At 54.4% G+C, this 15,860-nt stretch overlaps 1 protein-coding gene across 3 annotated transcripts; it reads right to left on the bottom strand.

Annotated features, from left to right (window-relative positions):
• Positions 1-9,055: 9,055 nt before the first annotated feature.
• On the bottom strand, positions 9,056-14,436 carry LOC122157380 (zinc finger protein 2-like). 3 transcript variants are annotated; one of them, XR_006167894.1, is made up of 4 exons: positions 14,349-14,436; positions 13,306-13,404; positions 11,675-12,820; positions 9,056-10,631 (listed from the first exon to the last, which is right to left on the bottom strand). XR_006167894.1 is itself a non-coding variant. In XM_042812995.1 (3 exons), exons 2-3 carry the CDS (start codon positions 13,339-13,341, stop codon positions 11,786-11,788), a joined length of 1,071 nt encoding a protein of 356 aa, XP_042668929.1. In that variant the 5' UTR covers positions 13,342-13,404; positions 14,349-14,436; the 3' UTR covers positions 9,056-11,785. The 3 variants fall into 3 exon arrangements, 2 of the variants coding, with proteins under 2 accessions (XP_042668929.1, XP_042668930.1); XM_042812995.1 differs by having other exon boundaries at positions 9,056-12,820; XM_042812996.1 differs by having other exon boundaries at positions 9,056-12,817.
• Positions 14,437-15,860: the final 1,424 nt, after the last annotated feature.

The following is a 15,860-nucleotide window of genomic DNA, read 5'->3' as shown; positions in this document are numbered from 1 at the left end:
GCAGGCTGCCCTTGGAGGTGGTGGAGTCTCCTGCTCTGGAGATGTTCAGGACCTGCCTGGATGCCGAGCTGTGTGACCTGCTGTAGGGAACTGCTTCGGCAGGGGGTTGGACTCGATGAGCTCTGCAGGTCCCTTCCAACCCCTACAGTTCTGTGATTCTGTGATTCTGCGAATCGTAGCGCAGCCAAATAGCAAAACTTTTTACCCGCAGAGGGGTCTTCTCATACACCTGGCCGCAGTACACAAATCTCTGCAGAAGACTTCTTCATCTTCTTCAGCTGAGACACGAAATACCAGAACCGGGACTTGGCCACAACGTGGTTGGGAGCGAAGATCCCGGCTCCTCACCCAGCACAGAGTGCAGCCATCCAAGCTGCCAGCTGCTGCAGGAGATGCTGTGGGAGGCAGCGCCGAAGGCTGTGCTGAAGTCTAGGTAGAACATCCACAGCCTTTCCCTCATCCACCAGATGGGTCACCGATCATAGAAGGAGATCAGGTTGGTCAAGCAGGAGCTGCCCTTCACGAACCCATGCTGCTAGGCCTGATCCCCCGCTCACCCCGCACGTGTGGCAGCGTCTCCCTCCAGACCATCTGCTCCATCACCTTCCCTGGCACCGAGGTCAGGCCGACAGGCCTGCAGTTCCCCGCATCCTCCTTCCGACCTTTCTTATCAATGGGAGTCACGCTGGCCAGCCTCCAGTCATCTGGGACCTCAGCAGTGCGCAAGGAGCGCTGACAGATGCTGCAAAGCGGCTCGGCTCTCGCCTCCCACTTCCCTCGGCAAAAGAAAACGACGGTCCTCTGAAATTGAGGTGAAAAAGTGGTTCAGCTGAATTATGCACTCCCGGATGCGTCGCTCCAAACGACTGATCAATTTGTTCTACGGTTGGAGCAATTGCCTGACAGTTAAAGCGGACACCACGATAGTTGAAGGAGGGAAGATGGAGGTTGGATGTGAGGGGGAAGTTGTTTCCAAGGAGAGCGGTGAGGCCCTGCAACGGGCTGCCCAGGGAGGTTGTGGATGCCCCGTCCTTGGCCGTGGTCAAGGCCAGGTTGGACGGGGTCCTGGGCAACCTGATGTGAATGTGTGTGTTTGGTGGCCCTGCTGGGCAGGGGGTTGGAACTCCATGAGCCTTGAGGTCCCTTCAACCCGCCTGATTCTGTGATGCTGTGAAAGTGTCTCTATGGGTCCCAATGTGCCAAAATGTGTCTCTATGGGTCCCAATGGGTCCGAATGGGTCCCAATGTGCCTCTATGGGTCCCAGTGGGCCTCAATGTGTCTCTATGGGCCTCAATGTATCTGTATGGGTCTCAATGTGTCTCTGTGGGTCCCAATGTGTCTCTATGGGTCCCAATGTGGCTCTATGTGTCTCTACGGGTCCCAACCTGTCTCTATGGGTCCCAATGTTCCTCTATGGGTCCCAGTGGGCCTCAATGTGTCTCTATGGCTCCCAACGTGTCTCTATGGGTCTCAATGTGTCTCTATGGGTCTCAATGTGTCCCTATGGCTCCCAAAGTGTCTCTATGGGTCTCAATGTGTCTCCATGGGTCCCAATGTGTCTCTATGGGTCTCAATGTGTCTCTATGGGTCCCAACGTGTCTCCATGGGTCTCAGTGTGTCTCTATGGGTGCCAATGTGTCTCTATGGGTCCCAATGTGTCTCTATGGGTTCCAAAGTGTCTCTATGGGTCCCAACGTGTCTCTATGGGTCTCAATGTGTCTCTATGGGTTCCAAAGTGTCTCTATGGGTCCCAACGTGTCTCTATGGGTCCCAATGTGTCTCTATGGGTCTCAATGTGTCTCTATGGGTTCCAAAGTGTCTCTATGGGTCCCAACGTGTCCCTATGGGTGCCAATGTGTCTCTATGGGTCCCAATGTGTCTCTATGGGCCTCAATGTATCTCTATGTATTCCAATGTGTCTCTATGGGTCTCAATGTGTCTCTATGGGTCCCAATGTGTCTCTATGGGTCCCAATGTGTCTCTATGGGTCTCAATGTGTCTCTACAGGTCCCAATGTGTCTCTATGGGTCCCAATGTGTCTCTATGGGTCCCAACGTGTCTCCATGGGTCCCAATGTGGCTCTATGGGTCTCAATGTGTCTCTATGGGCCTCAATGTGTCTCTATGGGTCTCTATGGGTCTCTATGGGTCCCAACGTGTCTCCATGGGTCCCAATGTGGCTCTATGGGTATCTATGGGTCCCAACGTTTCTCCATGGGTCCCAATGTGGCTCTATGTGTCTCTACGGGTCCCAACCTGTCTCTATGGGTCCCAATGTTCCTCTATGGGTCCCAGTGGGCCTCAATGTGTCTCTATGGGCCTCAATGTGTGTATATGGGTCTCAATGTGTCTTTATGGGTTCCAAAGTGTCTCTATGGGCCTCAATGTGTCTCTATGGGCCTCAATGTGTCTCTATGGGTCTCAATGTGTCTCTATGGGTCCCAATCCTTCCGACCCGGCTGGTTCTGTGATGCTGTGATTTACTGGAGAAGAGAGAGGGAGAGCGCTGGTGGCTGGCTGGAAGAGCATGGCACTTGCCCATCAGTGCTGCGCCCTGCTGTAACCCGGAGCATTGCAAGCATTCGCCTTCTGCACCATAAAAAGGGCACCCACACATTGTTGTCACGCCAGCTGGATGCGTTCGCCAGGAGCTCGAGTTTGGCTGTTGAAGTGTTCGGCTTGAGAGCAGCTCAGGGCTGTTCTGGCCACTCGCATCACCTACGGACCATTTTGCTGTCCAAGCGTGCACTGCTGCCGGTTTCAGGTGCATGCCTTCAAAAACCTCACCCCCTCAGTGCTGCTGAGGAAGTGCACTCAGCTCCGCTATGGAATCGGACGCATTCTGCCCGTCACGGTGCCCAGCTGCCCCTCGCCAGACCCCCACCACTCTCCCAGTCCCTGCTCCCTCCTGCTCCGCTCATGCCCACCACAGCTGCGTTTCCACTGGCACAGGGATCCTGAGCTCCGGAGGCCTGAGAGCTGCGCGTGGGGTTGGGAGAGGCGCTGGGAGGCGTCAGCAGGACCCAGTGCTGCCTCCACGTGGCAGTTCTGGACTCGTTAGCAAAGGTACTTTCCTTTCCTGGTTTGTACACCTGCAGAAGCCTTTCGTGTTCTTCTTTCCTTCTTGCCAAGTCCAGTTCCAGCTGGGCTTTGCCCTTCCTGACCTACACAGCCAGCAGCATCCCTGGCGGTGGAGGAACCGACTCGGGGAGGGTTTTACTGGACCTTATTGTCACCAACAAGGAAGGACCTGTTAAGGAAGTAAAGGCTGGGGGCAGCTTGGGTTGTAGCCATCATGAGATGGTGGAGTTGAAGAGCCTGAGTGGAAGAAGCGAAGCAAAAAGTAGGATTGCTAGCCTGGACTTTAGGAGAGACAACTTGGATCTTTTCCGGGACCTGTTTGGAGCTATCCTGTGGGCTGGGGGGTTGGAAGGCAAGGGGGCCTCTGAGAGCTGCTCAGCATTCAAACAGCTCTTCTTCCCAGCTCAGGATCGGTGCGTCCCTGTGAGGAGGAAATAGAGAAAAGGAGGCAGGATGAGGATGAGCAAGGAGCTGGTGCGCAAACTCCAAGGAAAGAAGAAGGGCCGCGAAATGTGGACAAAGGGTCTGAGCGCTTGGGAGGAATACGGGAATGTTGTCAGGGCCTGCAGGGGTGCAACGAGGAAAGCTAAAGCCCGCCTGGAATGGAATCTGGCTAAAGCCATAAAGGATAATAAAAAAGGCTTTTTTAAGTATGTTCACAGCAAAAGGAAAACTGGAGAGAATGTGGGCCCCGTACTGAGGGGGGTGTGCTGGAAACGGGGGATGCTGAGAAGGCGGAGATACTGAGTGCCTCCTCTGCTTCTGTCTGCAGTGAAAAGGCTCTCCCTCGGGTTTCCCACAGCCTGGAGGACAGTGAGAGGGTCTGGGGAAGGGGAGACTTCCCTTGAGTCAGAAAGAAGAGGTGCGTGAGCACCGAGGCAGTCCTAAGGTCCATAAGTCCATGGGACCCGACGGGGTGCATCCACGGGAGCTGAGGGAGCCGGCAGAGGTGATTGCCGAACCTCTCTCCATCATCTTAGAGGTCTTGGATAACGGGGGAGGTGCCTGAAGACTGGAGGGCAGCCAGCGTCACTCTGGTCTTCAAAAAGGGCAAGAAGGAAGAGCCGGGTAATTGTAGGCCTGTCAGCCTCCCCTCTGTCCCTGGAAAGGCGATGGAGCAGCTGTGCTGGATGCCATCTCCAGACAGCTGGAGAAAAGGAGGTGATGAGGAGCCGTCAGCGCGGGTTCACCAGGGGGAGGTCGTGCTCCAGCAACCCGGTGGCCTCCTGCGATGTTGTCACACGCTGGGTGGATGGGGGCAGAGCAGTGGATGCAGCCTGCCTTGATTTCAGCAAGGCTTTTGGTGCCGTCCGCCACGGCATCCTTATAGCAACGCTGGGGAAGCGTGGGATGGGTGAGTGGGCAGCGAGGTGGGTTGAGAGCTGGCTGCTGGCAGAGCGCAGAGGGTCGGCGCTGGCGGTGCAGAGTCTGGCTGCAGGCCTGTGAGCAGCGGTGTCCCCCACGGCTCGGTGCCGGGTCCTTGTTCAACATCTTCATCGGTGACCTTGAGGAGGGGATGGTGGCCACCCTCAGGGAGTTTGTGATGATACGAAGCTGGGAGCATTGGCTGAAGGCCGTGCTGCCATGCAGCCAGAGCTGGACAGGCTGAGAGCTGGGCAGCAAGAAGCAGGAGGAGGTTCAACAGAAGCAAGTGTAGAGTCTTACAGCTAGGGGGAATCATTGCGTGCAGCGGTGCGGGCTGGGGGATGAGCTGGAGGGGAGCTCTGCACAGAGGGATGTGGGCGTCCTGGTGGACGACAGGTCGGCCATGAGCCAGCAGGGTGCCCTCGTGGCCAAAAGGCCAACGGCGTCCTGGGGTGCATTAAAAAGAGGGTGGCAGCAGGTGGAGGGAGGCGATCCTCCCCCTCTGCTCTGCCCTGCTGAGGCCTCAGCTGCAGCGCTGCGTCCGGTTCTGGGCTGCCCAGCAGCAAACAGGCAGGGAGCTCTTGGGAAGAGTCCAGCGCAGGGCCAGGAGATGGCGAGGGGCCTGGAGCATCTGTGCTATGGAGAAAGGCTGGGTGAGCTGGGGCTGTTCAGCACGGAGGAAAGAAGGCCGAGAGGGGACCTGAGCCAGGGCCGTAAATATCTGAGGTGTGGGGGCCATGGTGGTGAGGCCAGGCTCTGTTCAGTGGGGAGTGGAGACAGGAAAGGGGGAAAGGACACAAGCTGCAGCATAGGAAGTTTTGCACAAATGGGCACAAGAGCTTCTTGGCAGTGAGGTGAGGAGCAGTGGAACAGGCTGCCCAGCGAGGTGGGGGAGTCTCCTGCTCTGGAGATGTTCAAGACCTGCCTGGATGCCAACCTGTGCGACCTGCTGTAGGAACGGCTTTGGCAGGGGGTTGGACTGGATGAGCTCTGGAGGTCCCTTCCAACCCCTACAGCTCTGCGATGCTGTGATGCTGTTACCTATGTTCCCCCCAGAGGAACCTGTCCCTGCTCCCACTGCCCAGCATTTTCCTCCTGTTGTCCGGTTTGACCAGCGCATCCTGATTCAGCCATGCTGGTCTCTTTCCTTTCTTTCCTGACGTCTTTCACCCAGGGATTGAGAGCTCTTGTGCCTGGCAAAAAGCTGCCTTGAAGATCTGACAGCTCTGCTGCACTCCCTTGTCCCTGCAGATGCTTTTGAGGGGGGTCTTGCTGACTAAGCTCCCTGAAGAGCTCAAGGTTGGCTTTCCTATAGTTTCGCATCCTGATTTTGCACTTTGTCCCACATCCTTCAGGACTGTGGATTCCAACGCTGCAGGGTCACAGCGGGCCGGGCGGCCTCCCATCATTGGATGCCACCAAGCAGTTGGTGAGCAGCAGGTCGGGAGGTGCCGCATCGCTCACCCCTCCTCTCACTGACCGTGGCAAAGCTCTGGACCAAGTGTGAGAGACAGGACTTCCCTGCCCAGGCTCTGGACCCGCGGCTTGGCCTTTTAGCTCCACCAAACAAAGCGTGGGCTTCACCCAACAGCAAAATCATCCACACAGGGTCTTTGCCTACCTGTAGTCACAGCCTCCAGTTATTTGCTCTAACAAGTGCACAGGGAGGCTTTATTGGTAATTGCTCCGTTGGGGCTAATTAATACTCCAAGATGCTTCAGCATTTCCTTTGGACTTTACTTCTATCGTGTGGTTCCGTCAGTCAGTATCTGCAATGCTTGGACTCAGCACCAAATACACGGTGGCATTAATTACAGCGATCAAGGCCTAATGAGCCGTTTCCCTCAAGTCTTCAGCTGTGCACTCTTAATTAGGGAGGTTTCAAAGTGGCAGTAAAAGAGGAAATTTCCAAAGAACATTTTCCTAAATGGACTTTTCATACTGAAGAGCATTTTTTCTTACTTTTCTGCCTATGGAAGAAGCGTTAGAAGCTCACTGCACGCCGTGCTTTGTTGTCCCCTAAAGATGTCTGGGAAAGCCACCGTGCAGACAGCCTTCCTCCCCACTCCTCTTCCCCACCACGTTGCTCAGCAGTCAGCTGGGACTTCCAACACTTCTTTTCAGCACACTGCAGCCTGCAGCTGAATGTTCAGCTCCTTGGCACAAACTCCCGCCTGCTTTCACACAATCACAGAATCACAGAATCAGGCGGGTTGAAGGGACCTCAAGGCTCATGGAGTTCCAACCCCCTGCCCAGCAGGGCCACCAAACACACACATTCACATCAGGTTGCCCAGGACCCCGTCCAACCTGGCCTTGAACACGGCCAAGGACGGGGCATCCACAACCTCCCTGGGCAGCCCGTTGCAGGGCCTCACCGCTCTCCTTGGAAACAACTTCCCCCTCACATCCAACCTCCATCTTCCCTCCCTCACCTTGCATCCATTTCCCCTGGTCCTGCTCTTGTCAGCCCTTGGCAAGAGTTGACTCCCCTCCTGGCTGTAGGTTCCCTTCAGTATCGATAGGCTGCACTGAGGTCACCCCGCAGCTTCTCTTCTCCAGGCTGAACAAGCCCAACTCCCTCAGCCTGTCCTCATAGGGGAGCTGCTCCAGCCCCCTGCTCATCTCAGTCGCCCTCCTCTGCACCCTTTCCAAAATCTCTCTGTCTTTCTTGCACTCAGGGCTCCACACCTGGACACGGGACTCCAGGTGGGGCCTCACAAGAGCCGAGTAGAGAGGGACGATCACCTCCCTGTCCCTGCTGACCACCCCTCTCCTGATGGAGCCCGGGATCCCATTTGCCTTTCGAGCTGCCACAGCGCACTGCTGCCTCATGTTCAGTCTCTGGGCCATCAGGACCCCCAGGCCCTTCTCTGCCGAGCTGCTCTCAAGGTTATGTGCTATAAGTGTTATGACACTTTTTGGAAGGGCAGGCCAGCAAGGCAGGGACTGGACTTCAGAGAATCACTGAATCATTAAGGTTGGAAAAGACCTCTAAGGTCATCTACTGCAATCAGCCACCTACCACCAAGAGCACCCACCAAAATGCCCCTAAATACTACATCCGTCCTTTGCTTAAGCAACTCCAGAGACGGTGACTCCACCAATTCCCTGGGCAACCTGTTCCAACAATCACTCTTCTGAGAAGAAATTCTTCCTAATAGCCGACCCGAACCTCCCCTGGCACAACTCGACTCCATTCCCTCCCTTCCTATCACTTGCCATCCAGGAGAAGAGGCCGAATTCCGCCTCACCACAAACCCCTCTCAGGGAGTTGCAGGGAGCGATGACGTCTCCCAGCCCTTCTCTTCTCTGCAGTGAACACTTCCAGTTCCTTCAGCTGCTCTCCACCAGATCTATGCTCCAGCCTTCACAGCTCCGTTGCCCTTCTCTGGACACACTCCAGGCCCTCGTGTCTTGCTGTGTGTGGCCCAACACTGAACACAGCATTTGAGGTGCGACCTCAGCTGAGCGCAGAGGGACGATCGCCTCCTGCTCCTGCTGGCTGCACTACTGCTGATACAAGGCAGGATGCCAGTGGCCTTTTGCCTCCTGTGCACACCGCGGGCTGACGTTCAGCTGACTGCAGAACAACACCCTGTCGTGGCCTTATGGTTTCTGGTTGTCGGTATTCCACTCGTACCACAATATGATACATATGATGTACCACGCTGGAAGTGCAACAGTTAATGCTCCAGTTCCATGGATTGTGCATACATCTGGGTGCCCGCTTCTCAGAAGAGAAGAACTACATTCTACACACCTAAGAGGACTTGGTGCTATTCTGATTCCATTTTCCGTTCAGAAGCAAAGATAAAACTGTTTGCATATTGTGAGATGTTCCCTTTTTCCTCTTCTGCTTGGCCTGGCTAGATGTCTCATCTGCCTCAGCATGAGAGTAAGGCCCTCAGTTTTTGGACCCTCTCTATCTTTTTACTTGACTTGTTAGCTTCAATTCTAATGTATTGCATTATAGTGTGTTATCTTGCATTCTGATATCTGTTTTAGTAAACTCGTTTGTTTCTCCTCAGGTTGTTGCTGCTGTTTTGTTTCTAGGCCCACCTCCCCACCCTTTTCCATTTTTCCCTTTCATTTTTCCCCGGGCCTGGGTCGATCGTTGACAAACCCCCACGTCTGTTTCCTCTGCTCAGCTTTTCAGCCACTCTGCCCCAAGCCTGTAACCATGCCTGGGGTTGTTGTGTCCTGTGTGCAGGACCTGGCACTTGTTCCTTGTCAACTTCAGCCCTATGGCTCCAGCCATGGGACAGTCTGTCCAAGTCCCCCTGTAGGGCCTTTCTACCCTTAGGAAGATTGACACTTGCCCCTAGCTTGGTGTCAGCTGTAACCTCACTGACGATGCACCCAATGCCCTCATCCAGATTGTCAATAGAGACATTAAACAGGGCAGGACCCAGTGCTCACCCATGAGGAACACCGGTGCTGGGCGGTCGCCAGCAGGACCTGTTTCCTTTCATCAGCCTTCCCGGACCCCTTCACCCTTCAGGTCTGACTCCCAAGGGATCCTCCTGCTGTGGCTTAACCTGAGGCGGCTCACACAGCCGCACAGATGTTCGCTCACCCCCCCTTCCCAGTGCCATGGGCCAGAGAATAACAAACAAAACAGTCATTTACTAACGCAGAGGAAAGGAAAAGGATAATCGTTGTGACAGATACATCTCCATAGCAATGTATGTAACAAGTGATGCACGAGCAATTGCTCACCGCTTCCAGAACCATGCCCAGCTAGCCCCTCAAATAGCAGGATTGAGCAAAGCGAACACCCCCCCCTTCAAAACTCCTTCTGCTTGATGTCATACGCCATGGAATATTCCTCTGGCCACTTTCGGACAGTTGTCCTAATTCTCCTCCCTGCCAGCTGCCTGGGCCCTTCGCTGTGAATGGCCTTGGCTCTGTACAGCACTGCTGAGCAGCAGCTATAAACATCAGTGTGTCAGCAACACTGTTTTTCTCCTGGAACCAAAACACAGCGTCATACCAGCCACTGTGAAGAAAACAGCTCAATCCCAGCTGAATCTCAAAGCTGCTGGTGGGCATGGAGGTCTTGGTGAGGGGCTCGTCTGCCTGGCACTGTGGCTCTTCTACTTGCTGTGCAGTCCAGAAAGTGAGCAGCAGGGCAGTGGAGGCTGTGCTGGGGGCTATGGCCATGCTGACCTCATCTCACTGTGTTTCAGGGCACCCCATGCTTACCACACCAGCTAACACCTGATTCCCCCAGACCTGCTGCTGTTCTTACTCATAAGGGAGCTGCTCCCAGCCTCCATCATCTTCGCAGCCCTCTGCTGAAGTCCCTCTGGCAATTCCTTGTCTGTCTTGTACTGAGGAGCCCAGAACTGAACGCTGTGCTCCAGATGTGGCCTCACCAAGGGCAGAGCAGAGGGGGAGGCTCACCCTCCTCAACCTGATGACCACACTCATCTGATGCACCCTAGGATACCGCTGGCCTTCTTGGCCACGAGGGCACGCTGCGGGCTCATAGTCAACCAGCAGGTCATCCAGGTCCTGCTCCTCAAAGCTCCTCTCCAGAAAGTCAGGCCTAACCTGTACTGACAACAATGACTGTGTTGTCTTTGAAGCGTTTTTCAGTAACTCTCACCATGACCTCCTCTGTAATTTTGCCAGGCACCGAAGAGAGACTGGCAGGGCTGGAATTGGCAAGGTCTTCCTTCTTGTCCTTCCTAGAAACTGAGATGTTCCCCAGCTTCCAGACAACTGGGACATCTTGCAATTCCCAGCATCCATGGATGAACTCCATGGGCCATAGATTTACACGCATGCGACTGGAGCAGCAAATCCTACCCACGTTCGCAGTCCACTGGAAGCTTATCATCAGTGCAGTCATGCTCCTCAGCTCAGGGCTCCAGGAGTCCCACGACCCATCCACAGTGTTCAATGTCGAGGTGAAAAAACATGCATTCTGTGACTGCTTGTTCTATGTCCCGACGTATGAGGTGATCAACCTCATCAAGCAACGAAGAGACGTCACCCACGATGCTCCTTTTGCTGGTTACACGAACCTTTCCATTGTCCCCCACATCAGTGGCCAGCTTCAGCTTTAACTGAGCTTGGGCAGCATAAACCTTACCCTCAGAACAGTAGACAGCATTTCTGTTGTTCCCCCATGTTGCCTGACCGGGCTGCCAGTGTCCACTCACTTTCCTTTCCACCTAAACTCCAAGAGAAAAACGCTGCTCAGATAAGCTGGACTTCAGTCCCGCTTCCTGACTACCAGCAGTCTGCTTCTACCTGCACAAGTGCCCTTGAGAGACGGCTCTTAAATGGCGACCAGCACTGATGGACTCCAGTGCCGAGGGCAAGAGATGCTGTTCTAGAGATACCACTTCAATTCCATACAGAACCACTAATTGGGATCACTATCTTAAGTTAGATTCCCACTTAATTGTCTCATCCCTTAACCAGTACCCAGAGCTCTCAACCATGTCAGTGCCAACTCCAAGCTCCTTTGCATATCCACCCTATTGCCAGCCGAAAGAGAGCAATATGCACAATTCCCACGGCAGGAAGGAAGGGGGAAGAGCATTTACACGGGCCCAGAACACCAAGAATGGATCTAAGGTCAAGAAGGGAGCTACAGTCCATCCAAAGCATGGGAAAACTCTCCTGCTGATCAGGGAGAAATCAGGGGCTGGCTGATCCCAATGCACCCAGTGAAAATGTGAGCACCTCCTCCGAGCTCTGGAGTGGCAATCACGACCCTGGAGCGGGACGCACGTAGCACCGCCTGCTGTGCTCGCAGAGGTCTCTCTTACCCCAGCTGGGATGCTGCTTCTTTACAGTGCTCCCCGTTCATTTGCCAATTCAGGGACTTCTGAAGCTGGGTGTCAATGAGGAAACTTCAAATCTGTGTTGCAGCTGTCGTGACTTGACTTGCTGACAGCAGTAAAACGTCACCAGGCAGTAGCCCTCCGACAGGTAACGGAGTGGTGAGCAGGAGACGACAGGAAAAGCAGAAGTCGATTCGCATAAGCGATAACCAGGATGAGGAAGGGGACAGGGGGGGTTGGATCTGTCCTGCGACCGAGGTCGGGTACCCAAACATGGATGGGGTTTGTGTTTCCCTGCCCTCAGCCACACACACCATTCCCTGCTGAGCTCACAGTGGATCTCCCCGTTCACACGCACCGGAGCACATCTTCATTACACTGAGGATTACATTACAGAGCTCTCCCTGCTGGCTGCAGCGCATTACCTGTCGGATGAAGGAGTCTGGGGACTCACAGGCTCCGTCTCTTGTGAGGACGTGCAGGTAGGTAGGGAGGCAGGAACTGAAATCAAAGCTGTGCACAAACTCAGGGCACTTTTATGGACTGTCTCCTCTGTGGATGCGCTTGTGGGAGTTGAGTTTAGAACTGCTGCTGAAGCTCTTCCCGCACTCACAGCACTGGTAGGGTCTCTCTCCTGTGTGGATTCGTTGGTGGACGGTCAGGTAGGAAGAGGTTTTGAAGCTCTTCTCACACTCCGAGCACTGGTAAGGTCTCTCTCCCGTGTGGATGTGCTGGTGGTAACCGAGGCTGGAACTGCTGCTGAAGCTCTTCCCACACTCGGAGCACTCAAAGGGTCTCTCCCCTGTGTGGATACGGTGGTGGCACTTCAATTCAGAGCTTCTTTTGAAGCTCTTCCCACACTCGGAGCACTTGTAAGGTTTATATCCCGTGTGGACGCGCAGGTGGACAATGAGGTCAGAGCTGCTTTTGAAGCTCTTCCCACACTCAGGGCACTGGAAGGGTCTCTCCTCAGTGTGGATGCGCTGGTGGTTGATGAGGGTGGAGCTGCTCTTAAAGCTCTTCCCACACTCGGAGCACTTGAAGGGCCTCTCTCCGGTGTGGACGCGCTGGTGGATAACGACGTTGGAGCTGCTGCTGAAGCTCTTCCCACACTCGGGGCACTTAAAACGTCTCTCCCCCGTGTGGATGCGCCGGTGGTCAGCGAGATTGGAACTGCTGCTGAAGCTCTTCCCACACTCAGGGCACTTGAAGGGCCTCTCTCCCGTGTGGATGTGCTGGTGGTGGATGAGGTGGGAACTGCACTTGAAGGTCTTCTCACATTCTTGGCACTTGAAGGGTCTCTCTCCTGTGTGGATGCGCTGGTGGGAGGTGAGGTGAGCGCTGCTTTTGAAGCTCTTTGGACACTCCGGACACTTAAAAGGCCTCTCCCCCGTGTGGATGCGATGGTGGACAATGAGGTCAGAGCTGCTTCTGAAGCTCTTCCCACACTCAGGGCACTTGAAGGGTCTCTCTCCTGTGTGGATGCGCTGGTGGCGGATGAGGTTCGAACTGCTTCTGAAGCTCTTCCCACACTCGGGACACTCGAAGGGCCTCTCTTCTGCCTGGTCCTGCTGGTGGATAAGCAAGTTGCAACCTTTTATGTTCCTCTTTTCACACTCAAGGCATTTAAACCGAATGCCTCCTATGTGGATGCTCTGGCGGTCAACAAGGCCAGAGTTCCTGTTAAGGCTGTTCCCACACTCAGCACGTGGGTGCTGCCTTTCCTCCTGGCACACTTCCTTGCTCCTTGCATCTTCAGGCTGCTTTTGACCTGTGCTGCAGTCCAGGAGGTTCCTCACAATCTCTCCCTGCTGCTTCTTCAGGCGCTCTCCCTGCCCCAGGCCCCCTTGCACATCCCTCCTGGCTTTTCCCACCAAGGCACTGCCCCACTGCCATTTGGCCACATCACACTTCTGCAGGACCTCCTCTAGAGCTGTCATCCCATCCTCTGCTGGATGACAGAGGAAATCCAGCAATAATACATTAAGCCAGAATACTGCCTAGCCAGAGATGGCTTCTGCCAGCCACAACCTCCTCCCGTCCCCCACAGGCTCACCTGGGCTGAGGACTCCCGCCACGTCCTCCAGGCCATGCACACCCGAGAGCCAGGGGTCTTTCCCTTCCTCAAGCAGGGAGATCACTGCAGGTTTGGAGGCTGGAAGTGACATTTCAGTGATACACACACTGAACATGAGAGCATTCCATCATTCTGGCACAGCTGCTCGTCCAACGGCTGCACTGTGTGTCTGTCCCTGCAGCTTCTGAAACCACTGTAAGGGCCTGAATGGCACTGGCCCTGGAACAGCCTGCCTTCCTTCGGACCCCAGCGTGAATTTTACATCTTCAAAAACTGCATAGGGATAATTTCTTTAATGTTCACATTAGGTTGCCTTATTGCCATCCAAACTGTTCAGTGCCCAAGGCTTCATAAAGGTTTATGGGAGTTCAAAGGGGAAGAGCAAAAAGGCAAATAAATAACCAGAGAGTTGTCAGGTTGCTGGAGCCAGTGGCACCATGCAATGCAGCCAGACCAAGACGGTTTGCAGGAGCTGATCCAGCTCCTCCTGGCTGATGCCTGCTTGCCAGCCAGTGACTCTGGGTCTTTTCTCACAGTGCTGAGCACACTGATCCCTTCTGAAACTCACGTGAAACTTATTTACATTTCATTCGTCGTGCTGTTGTATTAAGCCCTTAGTAACTGCATTGCAATTACACTGATTGCAGAGGCCCCGATTGCAGAGGCTCATTCCGCACAGCCAAAGGAGCCCTAACAAGAAGGAAAGGCTGCAAAGCCCACAGCCCCATACGTCTCCAGCATCACATCCTGGTACAGCACCTGCTGCGCAGGGTCCAGCAGCGCCCACTCCTCCCTGTTGAAAGGCACGGCCACCTCTGCAAAGCTCACGGGCTCCTGCAAGCAGAGGCTCCTTGCTCAGAACAGCCCAGGCCCACGGAAGCAGCTGGCAGAGGAGAGAAACTCCAGTCCCGGCGGCTCCTTTGTCCCCAGCACATAAACACTGGCTGAAGGCACTTCCCTCTCCCCACGTATTCACATCCCTCACCCAAAGGCCTCTCCTGCGTGCTTCCCAATGCCCCTACCTGAGGCGGATGCGCTGCGGCCATTTGTTGCTCTCCTGCAGGTAACGTGTCAGGGATGATCACAGGTGAAAGGCCGAAGTTTCACAGGAGCCTGCTGGGACAAGACAAGTGGCAGCGGAGGTGTGAGGGAGTGCAGCAGCCCCCGTCCAAGACCGGTCCTCCCCAGCCCATCTGAAGGGCATCGCTTGAGGGTAAAAGGCACCTGGGGCTCGGACCAGCAGCACTGCACCCATCTCCAATCTTGTCACGCCACTCTACATTATATCGACCAGTGCACTGCTGCTTCTCCCATACAAGTATATATTGTTGTAGGATCCGTGCGTTAGAGATCTGTGATGTCTGCACGATGGCAACGAGGGACACCAGCTGATTACAAGAGCCATGGACTGAACCGCGGCCCCAAACACTCATAAGAATGGGCTGGAGACAATTGTTTCAGCTGAGAAACGAGAGATCATTAGGGGCTGTAAAAGGACAAAAGGTGGAAAGGTGTTCTACGCACAATGGCAGCATGGGATGTTACATAGGAAGCGAGGGAGAACAAAAACAAACAGCAACAGGGAGCAGAAGTTAAAGGAAAAGAAAATAACTACAAAGAATTGCAAACAAGTTTCCCAAAGTGGAGCAATGCACCATGGAAAAAACCTCATTAGTCCTTGGCAATCCTAGAGTTACAGTTCCTGATCAGCCCACAAGTATTGCGTGCAGCGCAACTGTAGCACACCAGAAACGAGGTAACAGCGAAGGAAAGCAGGGTATTTTAGTCCCTCCACAGGCAGGGCCAGCAAGGAAAGGAAAGCACCCCAGTTCCTTCGACACCCAGAGGATGGTAAGGCCTGAAGGAAGAACAAACAGGGGCACTGGGACGGCCTGCCAAGGAACAGCAGCATCAGTAAGTGAATGATGACGCCCCGTACGGATATATCAATTCCTGCTGGGCTTTAACGACTATCGGCAGTCTTTCCAAGAAATAAAGAAGCACGAAGCTTCATTTAAACCTAACTGGGTTCCGGAAAGCTGAGCGCGCAACTCAGACGGCAAAGAGTTAAGATCACCAATGGAAACAGAACGAAACGCCGCGCTCCAAACGGCCGATTCCGATTCCTACCTCTCCGGTAAGAAATGCATGTCAGCCTTTCACCCTGCAGCCATCTCGCAGGGCTTTTAGCGCTTTGAACGGACGACTGGCGCCGTTCCTTCGGTTCAATTGTTAACTCTCCCAACCCCCGCAGAAACAGGGAGGCTGCAATGCCTGCATTTTGCAGAGCGCCCGCACACGTTTGATACAAAAAATGTGGGCCACCGTGCCCCATTTCTGCTGCGGCATTTGGGTGGGATTTCTGAAGGGACCGCGGATCTGAAAAATAACAACTGCAGTCTGTGACTCGCAGCTGCTTATGCCGCACGCGCTCCAGCATTACCTACAGATCCACTCCCTAAAGATAGGAAATTGCACCGACCTACCGTGAACTTCCAGCGAAGGGAACTCGCCCTAAAGAAGCAAACCCCCTT

This window comes from Centrocercus urophasianus, unplaced genomic scaffold, assembly GCF_019232065.1.
Source record: "Centrocercus urophasianus isolate 14NV4802_14NV808 unplaced genomic scaffold, USGS_Curo_1.0 seq_1331, whole genome shotgun sequence".
In the NCBI taxonomy this organism is placed as follows: domain Eukaryota; kingdom Metazoa; phylum Chordata; class Aves; order Galliformes; family Phasianidae; genus Centrocercus; species Centrocercus urophasianus.
The sequence above is the reverse complement of the archived record's forward strand: the minus strand, read 5'-3'. Positions and strand labels throughout refer to the sequence as shown.